Source organism: Herpailurus yagouaroundi, unplaced genomic scaffold, assembly GCF_014898765.1.
Source record: "Herpailurus yagouaroundi ecotype Mexico unplaced genomic scaffold, PumYag 77, whole genome shotgun sequence".
In the NCBI taxonomy this organism is placed as follows: Eukaryota; Metazoa; Chordata; class Mammalia; order Carnivora; family Felidae; genus Herpailurus; species Herpailurus yagouaroundi.
Window position 1 is genome coordinate 93,926,790 of NW_024412388.1, and position 20,411 is coordinate 93,947,200.

Here is a 20,411-nt window from a genome sequence, read left to right on the forward strand (position 1 = left end):
AGTGCAAGGTTCAGTCTGTAGGCCTACACTGTGCACCAGGCACGGCTGTTTGTTCATCACAAAGCTGTGGGTGGAAGGAGGGGAACAGAGCTGGACATTGATGGGGAAGGAGGGAGGGGGGCAAAAGGTCATCTCTCCAGACAGGAGGCCCTATGGGGCAGTGAAATCCACTGGTCTAGGATCTAGGAAGCCTGGGTCCTAACGCTTGGCTCCATCCCCAACCAACCTTGTGACCCGGTAAAAATTTCAGCCCTTCTGGGCCTCAGAAGCTGGTGATATTAGTGTGTTTATACCGACTGGCTTTGGCTTTGGCAGTCCCAGCTTACCGCTCCCTACAAAGTCCAGGGGTGTCCAAGCCCAGCAACTGGACCCCAAGGGGCATCCTAATTAGACCACAACTTGGATGAGGGGTGGGGATGGGAGTCTCAGGACTCTGTGTTCCAGGGAGGTGGGGTGTCACTCTGGAATATGGGGGAGGCTTTATACTGTTGAGCAGGCCCCTTTTAGCTCAGCCTGACCCAGGACCCGAGGGCTCTTATCAGCAGCCGACCATGGTGACTGGTGTGAGGTGGGCCCTTGGTCTCCGAGAGCCCTTCAAAATATTTTTGAAAACCTGTAAGCATACTTAGGGCACAAACACCGTTATTCTCATTCTCTGTCTGGCTTCTGATTGTTAATTCTTCTCTAATTTGTGGTAGGGATCTGGCCCCGGCCCAGGGGCAGGCCTGGGAAGGGATTGGGAATGGAGGTCTGGCCAGCGGGAATCCTAGGACGTCGGTGCGTAGGAGGGCGCCGGGTGGGGCCCACCTCCTTCGGTGCGGCTGGCGTTGCCGCTTTAAGGCGGCGGCGGCGCGAGCAGGTCTATGGTAATGAGCCGCCGCCGCCGCGGCTGCCGCCGCCGCTCTGCAGAGCTCGCCCGCCCGCCGGGTAGGCGAGGGATCGTGGTGGGGCTGGGCCCTTGGCCGCAGAGACAGCAACAGCCTCGGCGGGGACGCGGGGCGCGAGCGAGTGGCGCGGGGCAGTCGAGGACGGCCGGGGTCCGGGTGCGTAGCTCCGCGGGCTCAGGTGGGCGATCCCGCGGGGGCGAAAGGGGCACCTCGAGACTCGGGAAGTCGGCAGGGCCAGGGTCGCGCGGGGCCCGCGGGCGCAGGTGGCGAGAGCCGGGCGCGCAAGTGGAGGCGCGGCGCCAGCCAGCGGTGGTCGGGGTGACCCGGGCGCGGGCCGGGATCGGGGAGCGGTGCGAGCCCGGGTGCGTCGGAGAGCTCAGCGCCGGGCCCCGCCGAGGCAGCAAAGCGCAGGCCCGAGGGGCGCACGAGTGGCCCCCGGGGACTGGCGCCCCGGCCTGGGCATGAGGCGCGGCGGGGCCGGCTGGAGCCGGAGGAGGAGCCGCCGCCGCCGTTGACCCGGCCGGCCGGGAGCAGGGAGAGATGCAGAGCCGGGCAGCCCGCGCCCCCCTTCCAACGCTACTGCCGCCGCCGCCGCCGCCGCCGCCGCCGCCGCCGCCGCCGCCGCTGCTGCTGCTGTTGCTGCTGCTGCTGCTACTGCCGCCACTGCTGGGAGACCAAGTGGGGCCCTGTCGTTCCCTGGGGCCCGGGGGACGTGGCTCCTCAGGGGCCTGCGCCCCCGTAGGCTGGCTCTGTCCAGCCTCAGCCTCCAACCTCTGGCTCTACACCAGCCGCTGCAGGGATGCAGGGACGGAGCTGACTGGCCACCTGGTGCCCCACCACGACGGTCTGAGGGTCTGGTGTCCAGAATCCGGAGCCCACATCCCCCTGCCGCCAGCGCCTGAAGGCTGCCCATGGAGCTGTCGTCTCCTGGGCATTGGAGGCCACGTTTCCCCCCAGGGCAAGCTCACCCTGCCCCAGGAACACCCGTGCTTAAAGGCCCCACGGCTGAGATGCCAGTCCTGCAAGCTGGTGCAGACCCCGGGGCTCAGGGCAGGGGAAAGGTCAGCAGAAGAGTCCATGGGCGGGCGTCGGAAAAGGAATGTGAATACAGCCCCCCAGTTCCAGCCCCCCAGCTACCAGGCCACAGTGCCTGAGAACCAGCCAGCTGGTACCCCTGTGGCATCCCTGCGGGCCATTGACCCAGATGAGGGTGAGGCAGGCCGGCTTGAGTACACCATGGATGCCCTCTTTGATAGCCGCTCCAAACATTTCTTTTCTCTGGACCCGATCACGGGGGCTGTAACTACAGCCGAGGAGCTAGATCGTGAGACCAAGAGCACCCATGTCTTCAGGGTCACGGCACAGGATCATGGCATGCCCCGACGCAGTGCCCTGGCCACACTTACCATCTTGGTGACTGACACCAATGATCATGACCCTGTTTTTGAGCAGCAGGAGTACAAGGAGAGCCTCAGGGAGAACCTGGAGGTTGGCTATGAGGTGCTCACGGTCAGAGCCACAGATGGTGACGCCCCTCCCAATGCCAATATTCTGTACCGCCTACTGGAGGGCCCCGGTGGCAGCCCCTCTGAAGTCTTTGAGATTGACCCTCGCTCTGGGGTGATTCGAACTCGTGGCCCTGTGGATAGGGAAGAAGTAGAATCCTACCAATTGACAGTGGAGGCAAGTGACCAGGGTCGGGACCCCGGTCCACGGAGTGCCACAGCTGCTGTGTTCCTATCTGTGGAGGATGACAATGACAATGCCCCTCAGTTCAGTGAGAAGCGCTACGTGGTCCAGGTGCGTGAGGATGTGACCCCAGGGGCCCCGGTACTCCGGGTCACAGCCTCAGATCGAGACAAGGGCAGTAATGCCTTGGTGCATTACAGCATCATGAGTGGCAACGCTCGGGGACAGTTTTACCTGGATGCCCAGACTGGAGCTCTGGATGTGGTGAGCCCTCTTGACTATGAGACAACCAAGGAGTATACCCTACGGGTTAGAGCACAGGATGGTGGCCGCCCCCCGCTCTCCAACGTCTCTGGCCTGGTGACAGTGCAAGTCCTGGATATTAATGACAATGCCCCCATCTTTGTTAGCACCCCTTTCCAGGCTACTGTGCTGGAGAGTGTCCCTTTAGGCTACCTGGTCCTCCATGTCCAGGCCATTGACGCTGACGCTGGTGACAATGCCCGCCTGGAATACCGCCTTGCCGGGGTTGGGCATGACTTTCCCTTTGCCATCAACAATGGCACAGGCTGGATCTCTGTGGCAGCTGAGCTGGACCGGGAAGAGGTTGATTTCTATAGCTTTGGGGTAGAAGCCCGAGACCATGGCACCCCAGTGCTCACTGCCTCAGCTAGTGTCAGTGTGACCATCCTGGATGTCAACGACAACAACCCCACCTTTACCCAACCAGAGTACACGGTGAGACTCAATGAGGATGCAGCTGTGGGCACCAGTGTGGTGACAGTGTCGGCTGTGGACCGTGATGCCCACAGCGTCATCACCTACCAGATCACCAGTGGCAACACCCGTAACCGCTTTTCCATCACCAGCCAGAGTGGTGGTGGGCTGGTGTCGCTCGCGCTGCCATTGGACTACAAACTTGAGCGGCAATATGTGCTAGCTGTCACTGCCTCTGACGGCACACGGCAGGACACGGCACAGGTGGTAGTGAACGTCACTGATGCCAACACTCACCGTCCCGTCTTTCAGAGCTCCCACTATACGGTGAATGTTAATGAGGACCGGCCAGCAGGCACCACGGTGGTGCTGATCAGTGCCACGGACGAGGACACAGGTGAGAATGCCCGCATCACCTACTTTATGGAGGACAGCATCCCTCAGTTCCGCATTGATGCAGATACAGGGGCTGTCACCACCCAGGCTGAGCTGGACTACGAGGATCAAGTGTCCTATACCCTGGCCATCACCGCCCGGGACAATGGCATTCCCCAGAAGTCTGACACAACTTACCTGGAGATACTGGTGAATGATGTGAATGACAATGCCCCTCAGTTCCTTCGTGACTCCTACCAGGGCAGCGTCTATGAGGATGTGCCCCCCTTCACCAGTGTGCTGCAGATCTCGGCCACTGACCGTGACTCTGGCCTTAATGGCAGGGTCTTCTACACCTTCCAAGGGGGTGATGATGGAGATGGTGACTTTATCGTAGAGTCCACATCAGGCATCGTGAGAACGCTTCGGAGGCTGGATCGTGAGAATGTGGCCCAGTACATTTTGCGGGCATATGCAGTGGACAAGGGGATGCCTCCCGCCCGCACGCCTATGGAAGTGACGGTCACTGTGTTGGATGTGAACGACAATCCACCCGTCTTTGAGCAGGACGAGTTTGACGTGTTTGTGGAAGAGAACAGCCCCATCGGGTTGGCCGTGGCCCGGGTCACAGCCACTGACCCTGACGAAGGCACCAATGCCCAGATCATGTACCAGATAGTGGAGGGCAACATCCCTGAGGTCTTCCAACTGGACATCTTCTCTGGGGAGTTGACCGCTCTGGTGGATTTGGACTATGAAGACCGGCCTGAATACATCCTGGTCATCCAGGCCACGTCGGCTCCCCTGGTGAGCCGGGCTACTGTCCACGTCCGCCTGCTTGACCGCAACGACAACCCACCAGTGCTGGGCAACTTTGAGATCCTTTTCAACAACTATGTCACCAACCGCTCAAGCAGTTTCCCTGGGGGTGCCATCGGCCGTGTGCCTGCCCATGACCCTGACATCTCAGACAGCCTGACTTACAGCTTTGAGCGGGGGAATGAACTCAGCCTCGTCCTGCTCAATGCCTCCACAGGCGAACTGAGGCTGAGCCGGGCATTGGACAACAACCGGCCTCTGGAGGCCATCATGAGCGTGCTAGTGTCAGGTAAGGAAGGGCCCAGGTGGTGTCAGGTGGGGGCGGCCATTGGAGGAGGCCCTGGGCAGCCGTCCAGGGAGAAGCCTTGGACTCACCTCTCTGCCCAGAGGCTGGCACAGAGGTTGAGGGGTGAGAAGCAGCTTGGGAAGGAGCCCTGGGAATCCTGGCAGCTGGTGCAGGCCCCGCCTGCCACCCCAGGCTGGGCTGGGCTGCTTCGGTTGGCTGCCCCCTGCCTACCACCCTGTGACGTGGCAGGGCAAGTGTGGCGAGGCTGCCCTGGCTATGGCTGCCAAGAATTGTAAGAAAAAAAAAGAAAAGAAAAGAAAAAAGGCACGTGGAGGACTGGGGGGCCAGGAGAGCTGGGGGAGGGGTAGAGAGGACTGTGTTGTGTGTGGGGCAGGGAGGTGAGCCGGTCCCCTCAGCACCCCTTCACGCCCGGCAGGGTATTCTTGTGATCTCATAACAGCCTTCTGACAGAGCAGAGGGCTGTGGGGCACAGGGTTGCCGCCGAGGGGTCAGGACCCTGCTGTCGGGCCTCTTCTGGCCCCTTTTGGCTCCCGGCTGAGCCCCAGACTGGCTGAGGGGGACTTTGTCTAGTGCATTCTTTTCCCTCCAGGCAGAAAGAGCCTGGCCTGGCTACCCCTTCAGAGCTCCCGCAGGAAGTGAAGCCAGAGCTCATTGTCTCTGTCCAAACAGACCCCACTGTCAGAGGCCATGGTTCGGGGTCCAGCTTGGGGGAGGGGCTGCGGTGAAGCCAGGGCCAGGCTGAGGCCTCCTGGGCCGCCTTGCCACCCCGTGGGCTCTTCTTAGGATGCTAGGCCTTCCTTGCTGTCTGTGACCAGCCTGGACTCAAGGAATGGGGTATGGGGACCAGGATGAGCGAGGGGACTGGTGGTCTTTGAGGGTAGAGCCCCCTGCTCCGGTGGGGAGAGAACAGAGTCCTGGGGCGTGGGAGCCTGGCCAGGACCCAGGCTAGGCATTCCTGCTGCTTGGCCAAGCGCTCAGCCTGCAGACTCCCTGGACAGAGGGTTGGGGGAGGAGAGTTGGGGGGAGGGGGGCGGCATTCTGTCTTCTCTGTCAGCTATGAGGAGTGATTGGCAGTGGCAGGGAGGGGGCCAGCCCCAGGTTGCCGAGTCCTTTCCCCAAGCCTGGGAACAACTGGCACCCCCATGAGGGCCCCTTGTTAGAGACACCCTAGGGATGGATGGCCCAGGATACCCCATTCCAGACACATAAGGGAGGAGAAGAAAAGAGTCTGGCACCCCTCTATTGCCACCTCAGGGAGTCTGGGCCTAGAGGGCAATGAAAGACCTGTGAGATGCAGGGTGTGGTCAGCCCCCTCCCTGCTCTGGGTCCTTCCTGGACAGATGCCTCCCCTGCGCTACTCCCTTAGGTGGCCACAGGAGCCAGGGGATAAGAGATTTTAGAGGTCATGGACAAGGCTCTGTGCCTCTTGAAGCTTCAGTTTCCCTCCAGGAGGAGGAAGTGAAGGGCTCGAGCTCCTGTATCCTGTACCCTTTTCTGCTGGGAGAAGCAAGCTGTGGGGAGGGATGGAAAAGAAGGGCCTCTGCTTCTTGTCCTCCCCACAGCCTGTCCTAGGCGAGTATGGCAGGACACTGAGGAGGCCCCACCCAGCCTTCAGGCTCCCACCTGGACAGAACCCCTGACCACAGCTCCCTGAGAACAGAAGGGAAGGCCTCAGGCTGGCCCTCCAGGCCTGGCCCCACCATGTCCCTTAAGCCCTGACCCTTGGAGGCAGTCACCACGGCAACCCCAAAGTTAAGGGAGGCTGGGGTGAGGGGGAACTGACTCCCACTGCCCCTTTGTTTTCCTTCTCTTGTTCTTTGTCTCTCTTTCTTACCCGCCCCTGCCCACGGGGCCCTCCTGCTCTGCCCCACTTCATTGCCCTCTCCTGATCTCCTGTGTAGCTCTCTCCTCCTTTCCCACTTTCTCCATTGCTGGCTCTTTTTCTGGGTCTTTGTTTTCCCCTGTTTGGTCTCCACGTGCATGCCCCTCTGACTTCCCTGCCTCTTGTCCCTGTGGCTGAAGCTGCCCCAGCTTGGGCTGGATGGCTCTTCTGAGGCCCCAATTCTCCCTGCCTCTTTCTTACTCTGCTGGAACACACAGGAACTCTTGTGCATGGTCTGGTCAGCTCCCAGAGCGGCAGACCCCCACCCACTCCCCCTCCAGGCCTACCGCTTCCACTGGCACATCTGCCAGGGGAAGACAGGTTTGGAGTCTGATTCTGCCACAGTCTGGGACCTGGGACCCCTGTTCCCACCCTGCCTTGACACCTGAGGGGTGACCTAGGTCAAGGCAAGGGAGAGGAACAAAGAGGAAGGACTGAGCAGTAGGTTGACTGCTGGGGATGAGGGACAACAGAAGAGGGGGCAGGTGGTCACAGATGGTAGACCAGATGGGAAGCAACAGAGACACATTGGGTGAGGGGCATGGGCGGGGCCTGGGACGGCAGTGGGGAGACACAGGGAGGAGTGCTTGTTCCCGGGGCTGAGTGGTGGTGAGGTTTCTCTTGCTCACTGGCTTTGACTGCCCCCTCCGCTCCCTAATCAGTTAGGGGCTCTGTGTGGACTCTTCGGCAGCTTTCTGCCTGGAAGGACTATCCCATCAAGGAATCACTGGGCAGAGGCGCCAAGTGCCTGAGAGCCCTGTGCCAGCTCCCCACCTCAGTGCAGGGTGGTCTGAAAGAGGGAGAAAAGTAGAGCCTGAGGTCATAAATCTGGGCAGGCCTCCTGGAGTAGGTGAGCTTGGGGCAGGTTAGAATAGTAGGAGGACTGTGGGTAGGCCAGGTGGGAAGGCACAGCGTGTTCGGTAGCTCTAGACGAGAGTAGGAGGAGCAGAAGTGGGGAATGACAGGCAAGCTTGCTGGTGAGAGCAGGCAGGCTTTGGCAGTCTCTGCGATGAGGCTGGAGGGCAGGTGGGTGGACCAAAGCCATGGCTGAGATGGGTGTCTGCCTTCAGCCTTCCCTGGCTGAGCTGAGCTGCCTGGTGTAGTTAGCCACCTCCCATAGGTACGGCAGAGAAGCAGAATCTATTCCCAGGTCCCTCCCCTAATCCCACCCCAGAAACACCATCTTCTGCCCTGTTCCCACTAGGGGTTCCTTCTTAATATCAACTCAGGGCCCCTCCTGCTGTTTAAAAGATCATTTCCTCACTATGGAGACATCAGCATCTTAGCATTTACCGAACACCTACTATGTGTAGGACATTGTAGTAAATTTAAAAAATGAATACCCTTTACAGCCCTGCCAAGCCATTTCCTCCTCCCCACTGGCCTCCAGCTTTCATTTTCGAACTAAATAAAATCCAATGTCACGTATATGTGCATTCAGGTGTGCATGGTATTTCTGGGCTTAGAGTGTGGGTGGAGTGAGACACGAGAGTGTGTTAGCACCTAGCTGTTTATAAGTGAGTGTGTGGCCTGCAGGTGTAGCAAGCATCTGGGTGCAATGCAGTGAGCCAAGCGGGCGATGAATAGCTAGAGGCCCAAGGCCGGAGGGGAGATCAGCCTAGTGGGGCTTCTCTGGGGTTTCAGGTTGGAGAGCTGCCCAGGCCCTTCCATCTCTGCCCCCCACCCCCATCTCTCACAGCATCAGGGCAATGGGTGGTGCAGCCCCTGGAAAGGTGGCTCAGCTGGATTTCCTGGGGTGAGGCCTCCCCAGGCTATCTTCAGCAGCCCAGAGAGTTGGGCGGGAAGAATGCTTTGTGTGGGGCGTTGCTATGGGGATAGCAGGCCTGCGCCCAAGCAGCCATGGGGCTCAGTGGGAGGGGGACTGGGTGGCCCACTGACCCAGTTCACCCCTCACTCCGCCTCGGTGCAGGAGGAGGGAGCACAGCCAGGGTCAGGGTTATGGTAGTGTCGAGGTATAGAGGCTGAGGGGGTAGGATGATCATTTTTGTGGGTATCTCATGGTGCTCTGGGCCCTGTAGAAAGGTAAGAAATAGGCAAAATTGGGTTCTTGTGCAGGGAAGTCCCGAATTTGGTGTAAGAGAGTAAGAGTCATGGCTTGGACAGGGAAAGGTGCACAAACATTAAAAGACATGCCGTTCTTCACAGTGCAGGGTTTTTGTAAAGTATGCAAAGAGAACTTGTGAAAAATGGAATCACCTTAAGTGTGGGTGGGGGCCGATCCAGCAAGGTGTGACTTCCCTACATGTAGTCTCTTAGGCACTTTTTGCCACTGTGGCAACTGGGCAATTCAGTAGCGTGTGGGCTGGATTTCGGCTCCTGCTCCCTTCTTGGGGTGCTCCTGCCCAAGGCTAGGTCTCCGGCTTGGCACCCCTGCCCTGCCAGCCCTGTGCCAGGTCCTGACCCATGTTACTTATCCGCAGACGGCGTGCACAGTGTTACTGCCCAGTGCGCACTGCGTGTCACCATCATCACGGACGAAATGCTCACGCACAGCATCACACTGCGCCTGGAGGACATGTCGCCAGAGCGCTTCCTGTCCCCCCTACTGGGTCTCTTCATCCAGGCGGTGGCCGCCACGCTGGCCACACCCCCAGACCACGTGGTGGTCTTCAACGTGCAGCGGGACACCGACGCCCCCGGTGGCCACATCCTCAATGTGAGCCTGTCGGTGGGCCAGCCGCCTGGGCCGGGGGGCGGGCCGCCCTTCCTGCCCTCCGAGGACCTGCAGGAGCGTCTGTACCTGAACCGCAGTCTGCTCACGGCCATCTCGGCGCAGCGCGTGCTGCCCTTCGACGACAACATCTGCCTGCGCGAGCCCTGCGAGAATTACATGCGCTGCGTGTCGGTGCTGCGCTTTGACTCCTCCGCGCCCTTCATCGCCTCCTCCTCGGTGCTCTTCCGGCCCATCCATCCCGTTGGGGGGCTGCGCTGCCGCTGCCCACCCGGCTTCACGGGCGACTACTGTGAGACCGAGGTGGACCTCTGCTACTCGCGGCCCTGCGGCCCCCATGGGCGCTGCCGCAGCCGAGAGGGCGGCTACACCTGCCTCTGTCGCGACGGCTACACGGGTGAGCTGGAGGGGGTCGGGGGGAGGTATTCTGGAGGGCTAACACTTCAGTGCAAGCACAGATCAGGCTAAGGACCGGGGCTGCCTCGTTCTTTTCCAGAATAAGGCAGGCACAGGTTACACTGGCCATCTGCAGATCCCACTTGCTCCTCTACAGCGACCTACTGGGGAGGGAGGAGGGGGGAGCCCACCTTCTCCCAGCACTCCCCACCCCCATCCCAGGCAGCGTAGTAAGTGAGGTCAGCGCCTGCTCTAGAGGCAGCCGGCTAGGGTTTATATTCCAGCTTTGCTACTAGTAGTAGTTGTGTGACCTCGGGCAAGTTACTTAACCTCTCTGTGTCTCGGTATTTTTATTTTTTTTTATTTTTTATTTTTTTTAATTTTTTTTTTCAACGTTTATTTATTTTTGGGACAGAGAGAGACAGAGCATGAACTCACGGACCGCGAGATCGTGACCTGGCTGAAGTCGGACGCTTAACCGACTGCGCCACCCAGGCGCCCCTGTCTCGGTATTTTTAAATGGAGATGATAAATTGATTTACCTCACAGCGTGGTTGTAAGGATTAATGTAATTAACTTAATACATGTAAAGAGCCAGCCCTTGGAAGGTGTTGGCTGTGATTTAAGAGACCACTGGACTCAGGCGACTTGTTCTGAGTCTCACCTCACAGCTTGACTAGACCTGAGGCTGGGCCTGGAATCTGGTCTCCCCACCACTGAGTGAGTTACCTTTTTGGGCTGCAGCCCATACTTTTCTTCCCAGGCGTTGAGAAGAAGGCATAGAAAAAACTGGAGGGGTTTGGGTGCGGGGTAGGGTTGTTTCAGAAGGTCTGTGTACCTTTGTGACCCTGAGCAGAATAGCTCCACCCCTGCGCAGGTGCTGGGAAAAGGGTCAGGCCTCCCAGTTGGCCTGTGACCTGGGTTTTTACACATCCCCTCCCCGGCCTCTGCTTTGTGCTCCTGACCCCGCCCTGCAGGCTCCTGTTTCTCCTCAGGACACCCCCTTCTCTCCTCCCTGGGCCCTTCCTTCCCAGATAGGTTAGGCCTACTCTCTCTCCTCCACAGCCATGCCCACTGGCTCTGCCAGCGTTGGCGGGCAGACCCCACCGCCTTTCTGCTGCATCTTCCTGCCCAGAACTTGCCAGACTTGACTCCTCTCAGTCTGCTGTGGGTGGGGGTGGAGGGGAGGGGAGGGCTTGGGGGATGGGAGGGGAGTCTTTGTCCAGGAGGATGGGGAGGGGGGCTTAGAGTAGGCGAACAACAGTTTCCATGGAAACAAGAGCCAGTCACTAGGCACAGGAGCTGAGAACCTATCTCTAGAATCTGGGAATAGGGAGGGAGAGAAAGGGGTGGATTTTCCCATCTGATGTTGTTGGAATTTTCAGTTCCTCCACTGAAATCCTGGTCTGCTCCCAGGGCTCAGTTCCTCAATCTGTCAGCATCTCCCAAGTGCACAGAGGGCCTCCTTCTGGGCCCCAGGACTCAGGGCGGGAGTTCTCTGCCCCATTCCTGGGAGTCTCCAGCTTCCCCCACCCCTCACCCCCCACCCATAACTCTGACAACCGAAGTGGAAGCCTGGTCTCTTCCCCAGAGAGGGAAACTGATCTTGGCGCCTGGCAGAGACAAAAGCACCAGTGGGAGGGTGGGAGGAAGGGGGTTTGGCACCAGCCCTGGTGTTGTCCTGCAGGCTCTTTCCTCCATGCACATCCACCCCTGTGGGAACAGAACACCCCCAAGCTTGCTTGGAAGCCAGGACACCAAAGGCTAACTAGGACCTGGGCCTTATGACCAGAGACCCCGGCAGGCCTGTGCACTTGAGCCCCAAAAGGAGTACAGAAAGGCCTGGGAGCTTCAAGGAACTCGCAGGGGAGCAGTATAATGGGATGGTGGTGAGAATGGCACGGTGGGCCAGACACCAACACCCCGGTTTCCTAGATCTCAGAGAAGGTGGGCACATGAAAGGAGGTGCAGATGCTTGGGAGAATTTGGGAGTGTTATGGGAGGTATCGCTGGGTGAGGAGCCGTCCCAGTTACTCTACCGTCTCAGGCACTTGATATCCGCCCTGGCTTTCCCCTTGCCCAGGTGAGCACTGCGAGGTGAGTGCCCGCTCAGGCCGTTGCACCCCAGGTGTCTGCAAGAACGGAGGCACCTGCGTGAACCTGCTGGTGGGTGGCTTCAAGTGCGACTGCCCATCTGGAGACTTCGAGAAGCCCTACTGCCAGGTGACCACGCGCAGCTTCCCCGCCCGCTCCTTCATCACCTTCCGTGGCCTGCGCCAGCGCTTCCACTTCACCCTGGCCCTCTCGTGAGTGGCTGGGCCCTGAGCTGGGGGGAGGGCGTGTGGCGGGAGCCTGGGGTGTCTCCCATTCTGCACGCAAGGCAAGAGGTCAGGCAGCGAAAGTGCTTGGAGCAGGTTGTTGGCAGAGCCAGCTCTGCACTTGAGAGTTGCTTGTGCGCTCTGCCAGCAGACGTTCCTCACCCGCCAGGGTCCACTTATCACTCTTCCTACCCCACTTTTGAGGGTGGGGAGTCAGGAGGTCAGGGTTCTGGTTTTAGTTCTGGTTTGGGCTCATCTTCCACGTTCCAGCTCCACAGCCCATAACCTTAGCCAAGTGTCAGCCCTCTGGAGTGTCCTGAGTAGGATCAGGGAGGGGCTAGTTAGGTGGCTGGGGTTAGGCTGGTGCCCCGCTCCCTGCCCCCATCTCCACCTCCTGCTCAGGTTTGCCACCAAGGAGCGCGATGGGCTGCTGTTATACAACGGACGTTTTAACGAGAAGCATGACTTTGTGGCCCTCGAGGTGATCCAGGAGCAGGTCCAGCTCACCTTCTCTGCAGGTGATCCCGGTTGCCCCATGTCCTTGCCCGTCTCCCAAAGGCCCTATGTGTCGTGGCCCCTGACCCCAAGCCACACGCCCTCCCAGCCCAACCTGGGCCCAGTCCCAACTGTGAGCACACCCTCCCCATTCCCAGCCCTCATCTGACGTCCCAGCTCACCTGGGTCCTTTCCCCAGGGGAGTCGACCACCACTGTGTCTCCATTCGTGCCCGGAGGGGTCAGTGACGGACAGTGGCACACAGTCCAGCTGAAGTACTACAATAAGGTGAGTGTGGGAGGGGGTCAAAGAGCTGGAGGGTTCTGTCCTTGGCTTAGGTGCTCAGATCTAGGTGGTGCTTCATCCAGGGGGGCTGGTAATGGGTGACACTTCTGATGGAAGGGGGGGAAGGGGGTGGGAACTTGCCACTTTGCCAGGGTGTCTCCCTTCCACCCGGCAGTACCAGATGTCCCCTGTCCTGTTAGACAGGCACACACTCCAGCAGACATTGAGGAATGCAGTCGAGCACATATGTCACGTGAACACACGTGTGCACACCTGTATATATGTGTGTACAGAGCGGTGTCAGCATGTGCTGGTGCCTTTGTGCCTGGCCCGTGAACCTAGTGGGCTTCTTGAACTGTTTCTCTTCTCTCCCCTTCCCTGTCCAGCCACTGTTAGGTCAGACAGGGCTCCCGCAGGGTCCATCTGAACAGAAGGTGGCTGTGGTGACCGTGGATGGCTGTGACACAGGAGTGGCCCTGCGTTTTGGAGCTGTCCTGGGCAACTACTCCTGTGCTGCCCAGGGTACCCAGGGTGGCAGCAAAAAGTGAGCAGGGGAGAGGGCTGAGGGATGGGGTGCAGTGTGGGGCCAGGCAGGGAGGGAAGGTTGATTAGGGCAGGGTCTCATGGAGCGGTCTGGGGGGTGCAGGGGGGATGGTGGGTGTGAGATGAGAGTGGCTCCAGGTTGGGATGCCCCGCTTTCTCTGTGCTTCCTCCAGGGCCCCTTGGGCTCCTGCCTGGGCCCTTCCCGCCTCTGGCCTGGTGGCAGGGAGAGGAGAGAAGGAAGAGCCAGAAGCTCCCCCGTTTTGCCTCACGTTGCCATCATTTCTGCTCCCCCAGGTCTCTGGATCTGACAGGGCCCCTGCTGCTGGGTGGGGTACCTGACCTGCCCGAGAGCTTCCCTGTCCGCACGCGGCACTTTGTGGGCTGCATGAGGAACCTGCAAGTGGACAGCCGGCACGTAGACATGGCTGACTTCATCGCCAACAACGGCACCGTGCCTGGTACGGGGACCCGGGGCAGGGGCAAGGCCAGGAACCCAGTGCAGAAAGGAGGGCTGGGCCTGGTATGGGGACATGTTGGGGGTTTCAGAGGCCCCTCCGGCTACAGGTTTTCTGTCTGGAGCCCCGACCCGAGCCCCTTTCTCTCCCGTCTAGGCTGCCCTGCCAAGAAGAACGTGTGTGACAGCAATAGTTGCAACAATGGGGGCACCTGTGTGAACCAATGGGACGCGTTCAGCTGCGAGTGCCCTCTGGGCTTCGGGGGCAAGAGCTGTGCCCAGGGTAGGAGGGGCAGCCAGCAGAGGCTGAGGCCTGAGAGCTGTCAGCAATGCTGGGAACACTGGCAGGGTCGGGGCAGGCGCTGGGCAGGGCCCAGCCAGGCTGGGCTGTAGGTGGAAAAGCGTGTCTGGGCAGAGCCCTGAGAGGGTAGGACTGGAGACAAAGGGCCCAGTCAGAGGCAGGCCTGGGCACAGCATGGGGTAGGCGCAGGACAGGTAAATGCTCTGGAGGGTGGGGCCAACGAGGGGAGTGGGCACTAGGAGGGGCAGTGCCCTGCCTCCAACAGAGCCACCACCTCTGAGCATCATACCCCCTGGGGCACTTGGCTGCTCCACCCCTCAGAATCTGCCTTTATCTGCCTCCTCAGAAATGGCCAACCCGCAGCGCTTCCTGGGCAGCAGCCTGGTGGCCTGGCACGGCCTCTCGCTGCCCATCTCCCAGCCCTGGCACCTCAGCCTCATGTTCCGCACGCGCCAGGCCAACGGTGTCCTGCTGCAGGCTGTCACCAGGGGGCGCAGCACTATCACCCTGCAGGTGATGCAGGGAGGGGGTAGTGACCAGGGCTGCTGTAGCCTCCAGGGGGCTGGTCAGAGATGGCTGGGCGGGGTCTATTCTTGTCCCCAAGGAAGAGGCCGCTAGAGCTGTTTGTTGGATCACTGCTGCCATCTATTGGCCCCAAGGGAAAAAACACCTTTTCTTCTCTGGCCTCAGCTGGGCAGTAGGATGGGTTTGGTGGTCCAGGAAGGACGGCAGTGGGCTAGAAGAGATGATTAAGGCAGTCTGCTGACCCTCTTTTCTTTTCTCCTGCTGCCAGCTGAGGGAAGGCCATGTGGTGCTGAGTGTGGAGGGCACAGGGCTCCAGGCCTCGTCTCTCCAGCTGGAGCCAGGCCGGGCCAATGACGGCGACTGGCACCGTGCACAGCTGGCGCTGGGAGCCAGTGGGGGCCCTGGCCATGCCATCCTGTCCCTTGACTACGGGCAGCAGCGGGCAGAGGGCAACCTGGGCCCCCGGCTGCATGGGCTGCACCTGAGCAACATTACAGTTGGGGGAGTGCCTGGGCCAGCCGGTGGGGTGGCCCGCGGCTTCCGGGGCTGTCTGCAGGTGAGCCTCCTCCCCTGCCTCCCAGTCCTCACCACCTGGAGGCCTGCTCCACGGAGGGCCAATACTGCTTCCGTCCCTCCCAGGGTGTGAGGGTAAGCGAGACGCCCGAGGGGGTTAGCAGTCTGGATCCTGGCCGTGGGGAAAGCATCAATGTGGAGCCAGGCTGTAGCCTGCCGGACCCCTGTGACTCGAATCCGTGTCCTGCCAACAGTTATTGCAGTGATGACTGGGACAGCTATTCCTGTAGCTGTGATCCAGGTATGCTAGGGATCCAGGGAAATGGAGCAGGTTGGTGGGTACTCAGGGTCTCATTTCAGCTCTGCTGTGTGACCTGAGGTGGGTCATATGACCTCTCTGAGCCTTGTCTCCTGCACTGCAAAGCCATAGCCAGCTGGTATGATTCTCAGACTGGAAGGTGGTGGATGAAGGCAGGTTTGAAGAAAGTGCCAGGGGAGGGTGGGCTTTGAGTCTCTCTCATCCTTATGGTCCCAGGTTACTATGGCGACAACTGTACTAACGTGTGTGACCTGAACCCATGTGAGCATCAGTCCGTGTGTATCCGAAAGCCCAGTGCCCCCCACGGCTACACCTGCGAGTGTCCCCCAAATTACCTTGGGCCATATTGTGAAACCAGGTAAGTGGACCAGGGCATGACCGTTGCCTGTCTCTGGGGTGTCCCTCAGAGCACCATGAACCTGGGTGAGCCACAGCCACAGTCAGAAGGGCCACACAAGGCTGCACCAGACAAGGATGGCAGAGGGAGCTCATGTCCGCCTGGGCTCCTCTCTGCAGGATTGACCAGCCTTGCCCCCGAGGCTGGTGGGGACACCCCACGTGCGGCCCGTGCAACTGTGATGTCAGCAAAGGCTTCGACCCAGACTGCAACAAGACAAGCGGCGAGTGCCACTGCAAGGTGACAGCCCCCACCTGGCCTCCACAGTGGCCTCCTGGGCCCTTAAGTGGAGAAGGCCTTACTGCAGAGAGAGCTCAGGGCTGTGTGCCCTTGCTCTGACCGGGTGGACAAGTGGCCCCGTGCTCTGATGTGTCTGGGGTGTGGGGGACCCAGGATGGATACTCTACCAGTGAACTCTAGGCTGGCCTCACTGGTTGTTTGCAACCAGTTCTGACTGGTTGGCGTCTCACTGACGGGCTAAACCGCAAATTGTTACCAGTTAAATATTTTGAATACCATTCCTGGGGGGACCTGAAGTCAGCGAGCCTCCCTCCAGAGGGGCCACAGCTGAAAGGATCCATGAGCATCCAGGAGAGAGAGCCTGAGCCAGTGACCCGCATCCTCTGTCCCCCCTCTCAGGAGAACCACTACCGGCCCCCTGGCAGCCCCACTTGCCTCCTCTGTGACTGCTACCCCACGGGCTCTTTGTCCCGCGTCTGTGACCCCGAGGACGGCCAGTGTCCATGCAAGCCAGGCGTCATTGGGCGCCAGTGTGACCGCTGTGACAACCCTTTTGCTGAGGTCACCACCAATGGCTGTGAAGGTGGGGCTCCCATGCTGGGTCGGTGGCTCTCCTGCTGTGTGCCAGGTCCCGATGTCCCAGGGATGCCAGGAGCAGGGGCTGGTTGCAGTCCTGAGGCTGCTGAGGGCGGGCTGGGAGCCTGAGCAGAGCTGCAGGGGGACAGCTACTCCTGGGTGACCCTGTGCGTTTCCTTGCAGTGAATTACGACAGCTGCCCACGGGCCATCGAGGCTGGGATCTGGTGGCCCCGTACCCGCTTCGGACTGCCTGCTGCTGCTCCCTGCCCCAAAGGCTCCTTTGGTAGGTGCTGGACTTGGCCTGTCATCACTAGGACTGGCTGCAGATCCCGGGACTTCTCTCTGGTCTCCAGGTCCTGGAGACTCCATGTCCCACACTGTTGCTCTGCTCCCAGGGTTGTCGGGATGAAGGGCACCTACATCCTGAATTCTTAACAAAAATGCTGAAACACCTGCCGTGTGCAGCCACAGTGACGGGTATAGAGATTCAAAGATGAATCACACAGGGTTCCTTCCCATCCTCAACTCACCGCCTGGAACAGGAATTATGCCACTAGAAAGGCAGTCTGGGGAATAGGGGCTGTTGGGTGCTGTTCCAGGGGACCCAGCCCCAGTCCTGGTCCTTGGACTGAGATGATGAACAGAGTTCATAAGCAGAGAGTGGCAGAGAGCACAAGGTGCAGAGGGACAGCAATGTCTAGGGGCTTGAGGAGAGTGTGTGCCCTGTGCTCCTGCATCCTTGTTTGGGCCCATCTTGCAGGGGTTTCTTACTCTTCTCATCTGGGCTGCAGGAGGGCAGGGCCCTTGTTTGCTTGTCTCCTGTCTCTGGCCCATGGGGTTCTGGCACCCGGGAACTGTGGCAGGTCCGGGAAGCATCCTGTGTCTGTCCTGAGGCCTGCCATCTGGGCTTCCTTCCCCCAGGGACTGCCGTGCGCCACTGTGATGAACACAGGGGGTGGCTCCCCCCAAACCTTTTCAACTGCACATCAGTCACCTTCTCAGAGCTGAAAGGCTTTGTAAGTGAACCTCCTCTCTCCCCTCACTGCTGCTAGCTTTGAGAAAAGGGCTTTTGGAATTCCAGCCCCCAGGGTCCCCCCCACTGGGAGTGGCCATTTCTCCCTTTTCCTGAGGCCCTTTTACTCCAGAGTTCCAGTCCTGCCCTCTGGGGACCTCACTGCTATCCTCCTGTGCTGACCTCCCGCCATCCCTGTCCTGTCCGGCTCCATCCTAGGCTGAGCGGCTACAGCGGAATGAATCAGGTCTGGACTCGGGACGCTCCCAGCGGCTGGCTCTGCTTCTGCGCAATGCCACACAGCACACGGCTGGCTACTTTGGCAGTGATGTCAAGGTGGCCTACCAGCTGGCCACACGGCTGCTGGCCCATGAGAGTGCCCAGCGGGGCTTTGGGCTGTCTGCCACGCAGGATGTGCACTTCACCGAGGTGGGGCTTGGATGGGGCAGGGCTGGCTGGTTAGATGGGGGTCATGGTGAGTGAGCCCGTTTCTGGGGCAACCTGAGGGCTGAATGGGGAACACTCTCCATCCCTGCCTTTGGGGACTTCCCAGTTGGCATGAAGCCTCCGGGAGGTCCCTCGAGCCATGGAATTTAGAGCATCTCCTTCCAGCTCTTTTTCTAGTAAGGTGCTAACAGAAACTAACGTTTGTATTGGGGCCTGGCCTGACCAGGTTCCTCGGAGCAGAGGCCTTGCCCACCTTGCCAGGCTGGGGAGGAATCAGCATCTAGCCATGTGTGTGGGTCCAGACACAGGGCTTGGGAAGCTCCTAGTTCCAGAATGAGGAGGGAAGGTTTGAAGGAGTGGCATGGTTGGCGTGGGTAGCCAGGGCTGGTCGAGGCACAAGTGGGGCCCGGTGGTGGGGATGAGAAGGAATAGGGCTGCAGCCCACTGTGACCATGCCTACCCCAGAATCTGCTGCGGGTGGGCAGCGCCCTCCTGGACGCGGCCAACAAGCGTCACTGGGAGCTGATCCAGCAGACGGAGGGTGGCACGGCCTGGCTGCTTCAGCACTACGAGGCCTATGCCAGTGCCCTGGCTCAGAACATGCGGCACACCTACCTGAGCCCCTTCACTATCGTCACGCCCAACATCGGTGAGGCTGGGTCAGGGAAGGGGCTGTGGAAAGAGGCCCTGGCCAAGGTGGCTGTGCTGGGGGCCTGACCCAGGGTCTGACCTGTGGCCCTTCTCCCTAGTCATCTCTGTAGTTCGCCTGGACAAGGGGAACTTCGCTGGGGCCAAGCTGCCTCGCTATGAGGCGCTGCGGGGGGAGCGGCCCCCTGACCTGGAGACGACGGTCATTCTGCCTGATTCTGTCTTCAGAGGTCAGTGGGGAGCCAGAGGGTGGGTCAGGGGCCAGGCTGGGGCATCTGTGCGGGGCCCAGCTGAGTGGACAGTGTCCCGGTCCTAGAAACACCCACCGTGGTCAGGCCCGCGGGCCCTGGAGAGACCCAGGAGCCAGAGGAGCTGGCTCGGCGTCAGCGGCGGCACCCAGAGCTGAGCCAGGGTGAGGCTGTGGCCAGCGTCATCATCTACCGCACCCTGGCCGGGCTGCTGCCCCATAACTATGACCCGGACAAGCGCAGCCTGAGGTGAGCAGCTGAGGAGACAAGGGGTGGGTGGGATGCAGGTTGGGCCGGTGAGTGCTGAGGCACAGAGAGGCCAGGGGTCGGGGCATGTCCAACTGATGATGGGTGTTCCCTCAGCCACGGGACTGCCATAGTGACTGTGTACCTGCCTGTTCTTCATCAGAGTCCCCAAACGCCCTGTCATCAACACGCCGGTGGTGAGTATCAGCGTCCATGACGATGAGGAACTTCTGCCCCGTGCCCTGGACAAGCCAGTCACGGTGCAGTTCCGGCTGCTGGAGACGGAGGAGCGCACCAAGCCCATCTGTGTCTTCTGGAACCATTCCATCCTGTGAGCCTAAACTGCCCTTCCCCCAAGGCTTTGTGCGGAGAGCCAAGCCCCTGGGTGCCTTACACTCCTGGTCCCCTGCCCCTGCCTCCCTCGTGCAGAGTCAGTGGCACAGGTGGCTGGTCAGCCCGAGGCTGTGAGGTCGTCTTCCGCAACGAGAGCCACGTCAGCTGCCAGTGCAACCACATGACGAGCTTCGCCGTGCTCATGGATGTGTCCCGGAGAGAGGTTGGACCCCCAGGGGGCAGACGAGGAGCTAGGGGTGGGAGCCCAGGGCACTGGGCTGGATTCTTAGGCCCTGCCCTTCCTAATTCTCCTGGCCTCTTGCCACCTGCTCTGCAGAATGGAGAGATCCTGCCGCTGAAGACACTGACATATGTGGCCCTAGGGGTCACCTTGGCTGCCCTACTGCTCGCCTTCCTCTTCCTCACTATCCTGCGTGCCCTACGCTCCAACCAGCATGGCATCCGACGGAACCTGACTGCTGCTCTGGGCCTGGCCCAGCTGGTCTTCCTCCTAGGAATCAACCAGGCTGACCTCCCTGTAAGATTTCTCCCCTCACCCAGAGACCGTCCACAACTTCTAGTCCTATGAAACTTCCTATAGTCCTCCCCAGCTCCCCAGTCTCTGCTTCTGCAGCAAGAACTCAGAGCCCAGCCCAGCACCCAGCCCATGGTTTCCTCTTCTCCAGCTCCCCCTCACCTTCCCCTACCGCGCCCCCCTCTGCCGCCTCCCCCACCAGCCTCCCCG

The 20,411-nt window shown here is 60.2% G+C and overlaps 1 protein-coding gene across 7 annotated transcripts in view; it reads left to right on the forward strand.

Annotated features, from left to right (window-relative positions):
• The first annotated feature begins 1,301 nt into the window (after positions 1-1,301).
• The window catches only part of CELSR2 (cadherin EGF LAG seven-pass G-type receptor 2), a 27,003-nt gene continuing 7,893 nt past the window's right edge, over positions 1,302-20,411 (forward strand). For all 7 annotated transcript variants that reach the window (XR_005788830.1, XR_005788828.1, XR_005788829.1 and 4 more), the window contains exons 1-23: positions 1,302-4,776; positions 9,118-9,765; positions 11,848-12,070; positions 12,485-12,600; positions 12,777-12,865; positions 13,249-13,406; positions 13,700-13,863; positions 14,017-14,142; positions 14,507-14,673; positions 14,954-15,241; positions 15,325-15,499; positions 15,734-15,875; positions 16,034-16,154; positions 16,554-16,737; positions 16,914-17,015; positions 17,654-17,748; positions 17,964-18,173; positions 18,657-18,840; positions 18,941-19,069; positions 19,156-19,336; positions 19,497-19,664; positions 19,763-19,889; positions 20,004-20,204. Coding sequence is in view for 4 of the 7 variants with exons in the window: in XM_040471205.1 (XP_040327139.1) it covers positions 1,428-4,776; positions 9,118-9,765; positions 11,848-12,070; positions 12,485-12,600; positions 12,777-12,865; positions 13,249-13,406; positions 13,700-13,863; positions 14,017-14,142; positions 14,507-14,673; positions 14,954-15,241; positions 15,325-15,499; positions 15,734-15,875; positions 16,034-16,154; positions 16,554-16,737; positions 16,914-17,015; positions 17,654-17,748; positions 17,964-18,173; positions 18,657-18,840; positions 18,941-19,069; positions 19,156-19,336; positions 19,497-19,664; positions 19,763-19,889; positions 20,004-20,204 (7,347 nt within the window). In the remaining 3 variants the exon portion in view is untranslated. The remainder of the gene's footprint in view (positions 4,777-9,117; positions 9,766-11,847; positions 12,071-12,484; positions 12,601-12,776; positions 12,866-13,248; positions 13,407-13,699; positions 13,864-14,016; positions 14,143-14,506; positions 14,674-14,953; positions 15,242-15,324; positions 15,500-15,733; positions 15,876-16,033; positions 16,155-16,553; positions 16,738-16,913; positions 17,016-17,653; positions 17,749-17,963; positions 18,174-18,656; positions 18,841-18,940; positions 19,070-19,155; positions 19,337-19,496; positions 19,665-19,762; positions 19,890-20,003; positions 20,205-20,411) is intronic.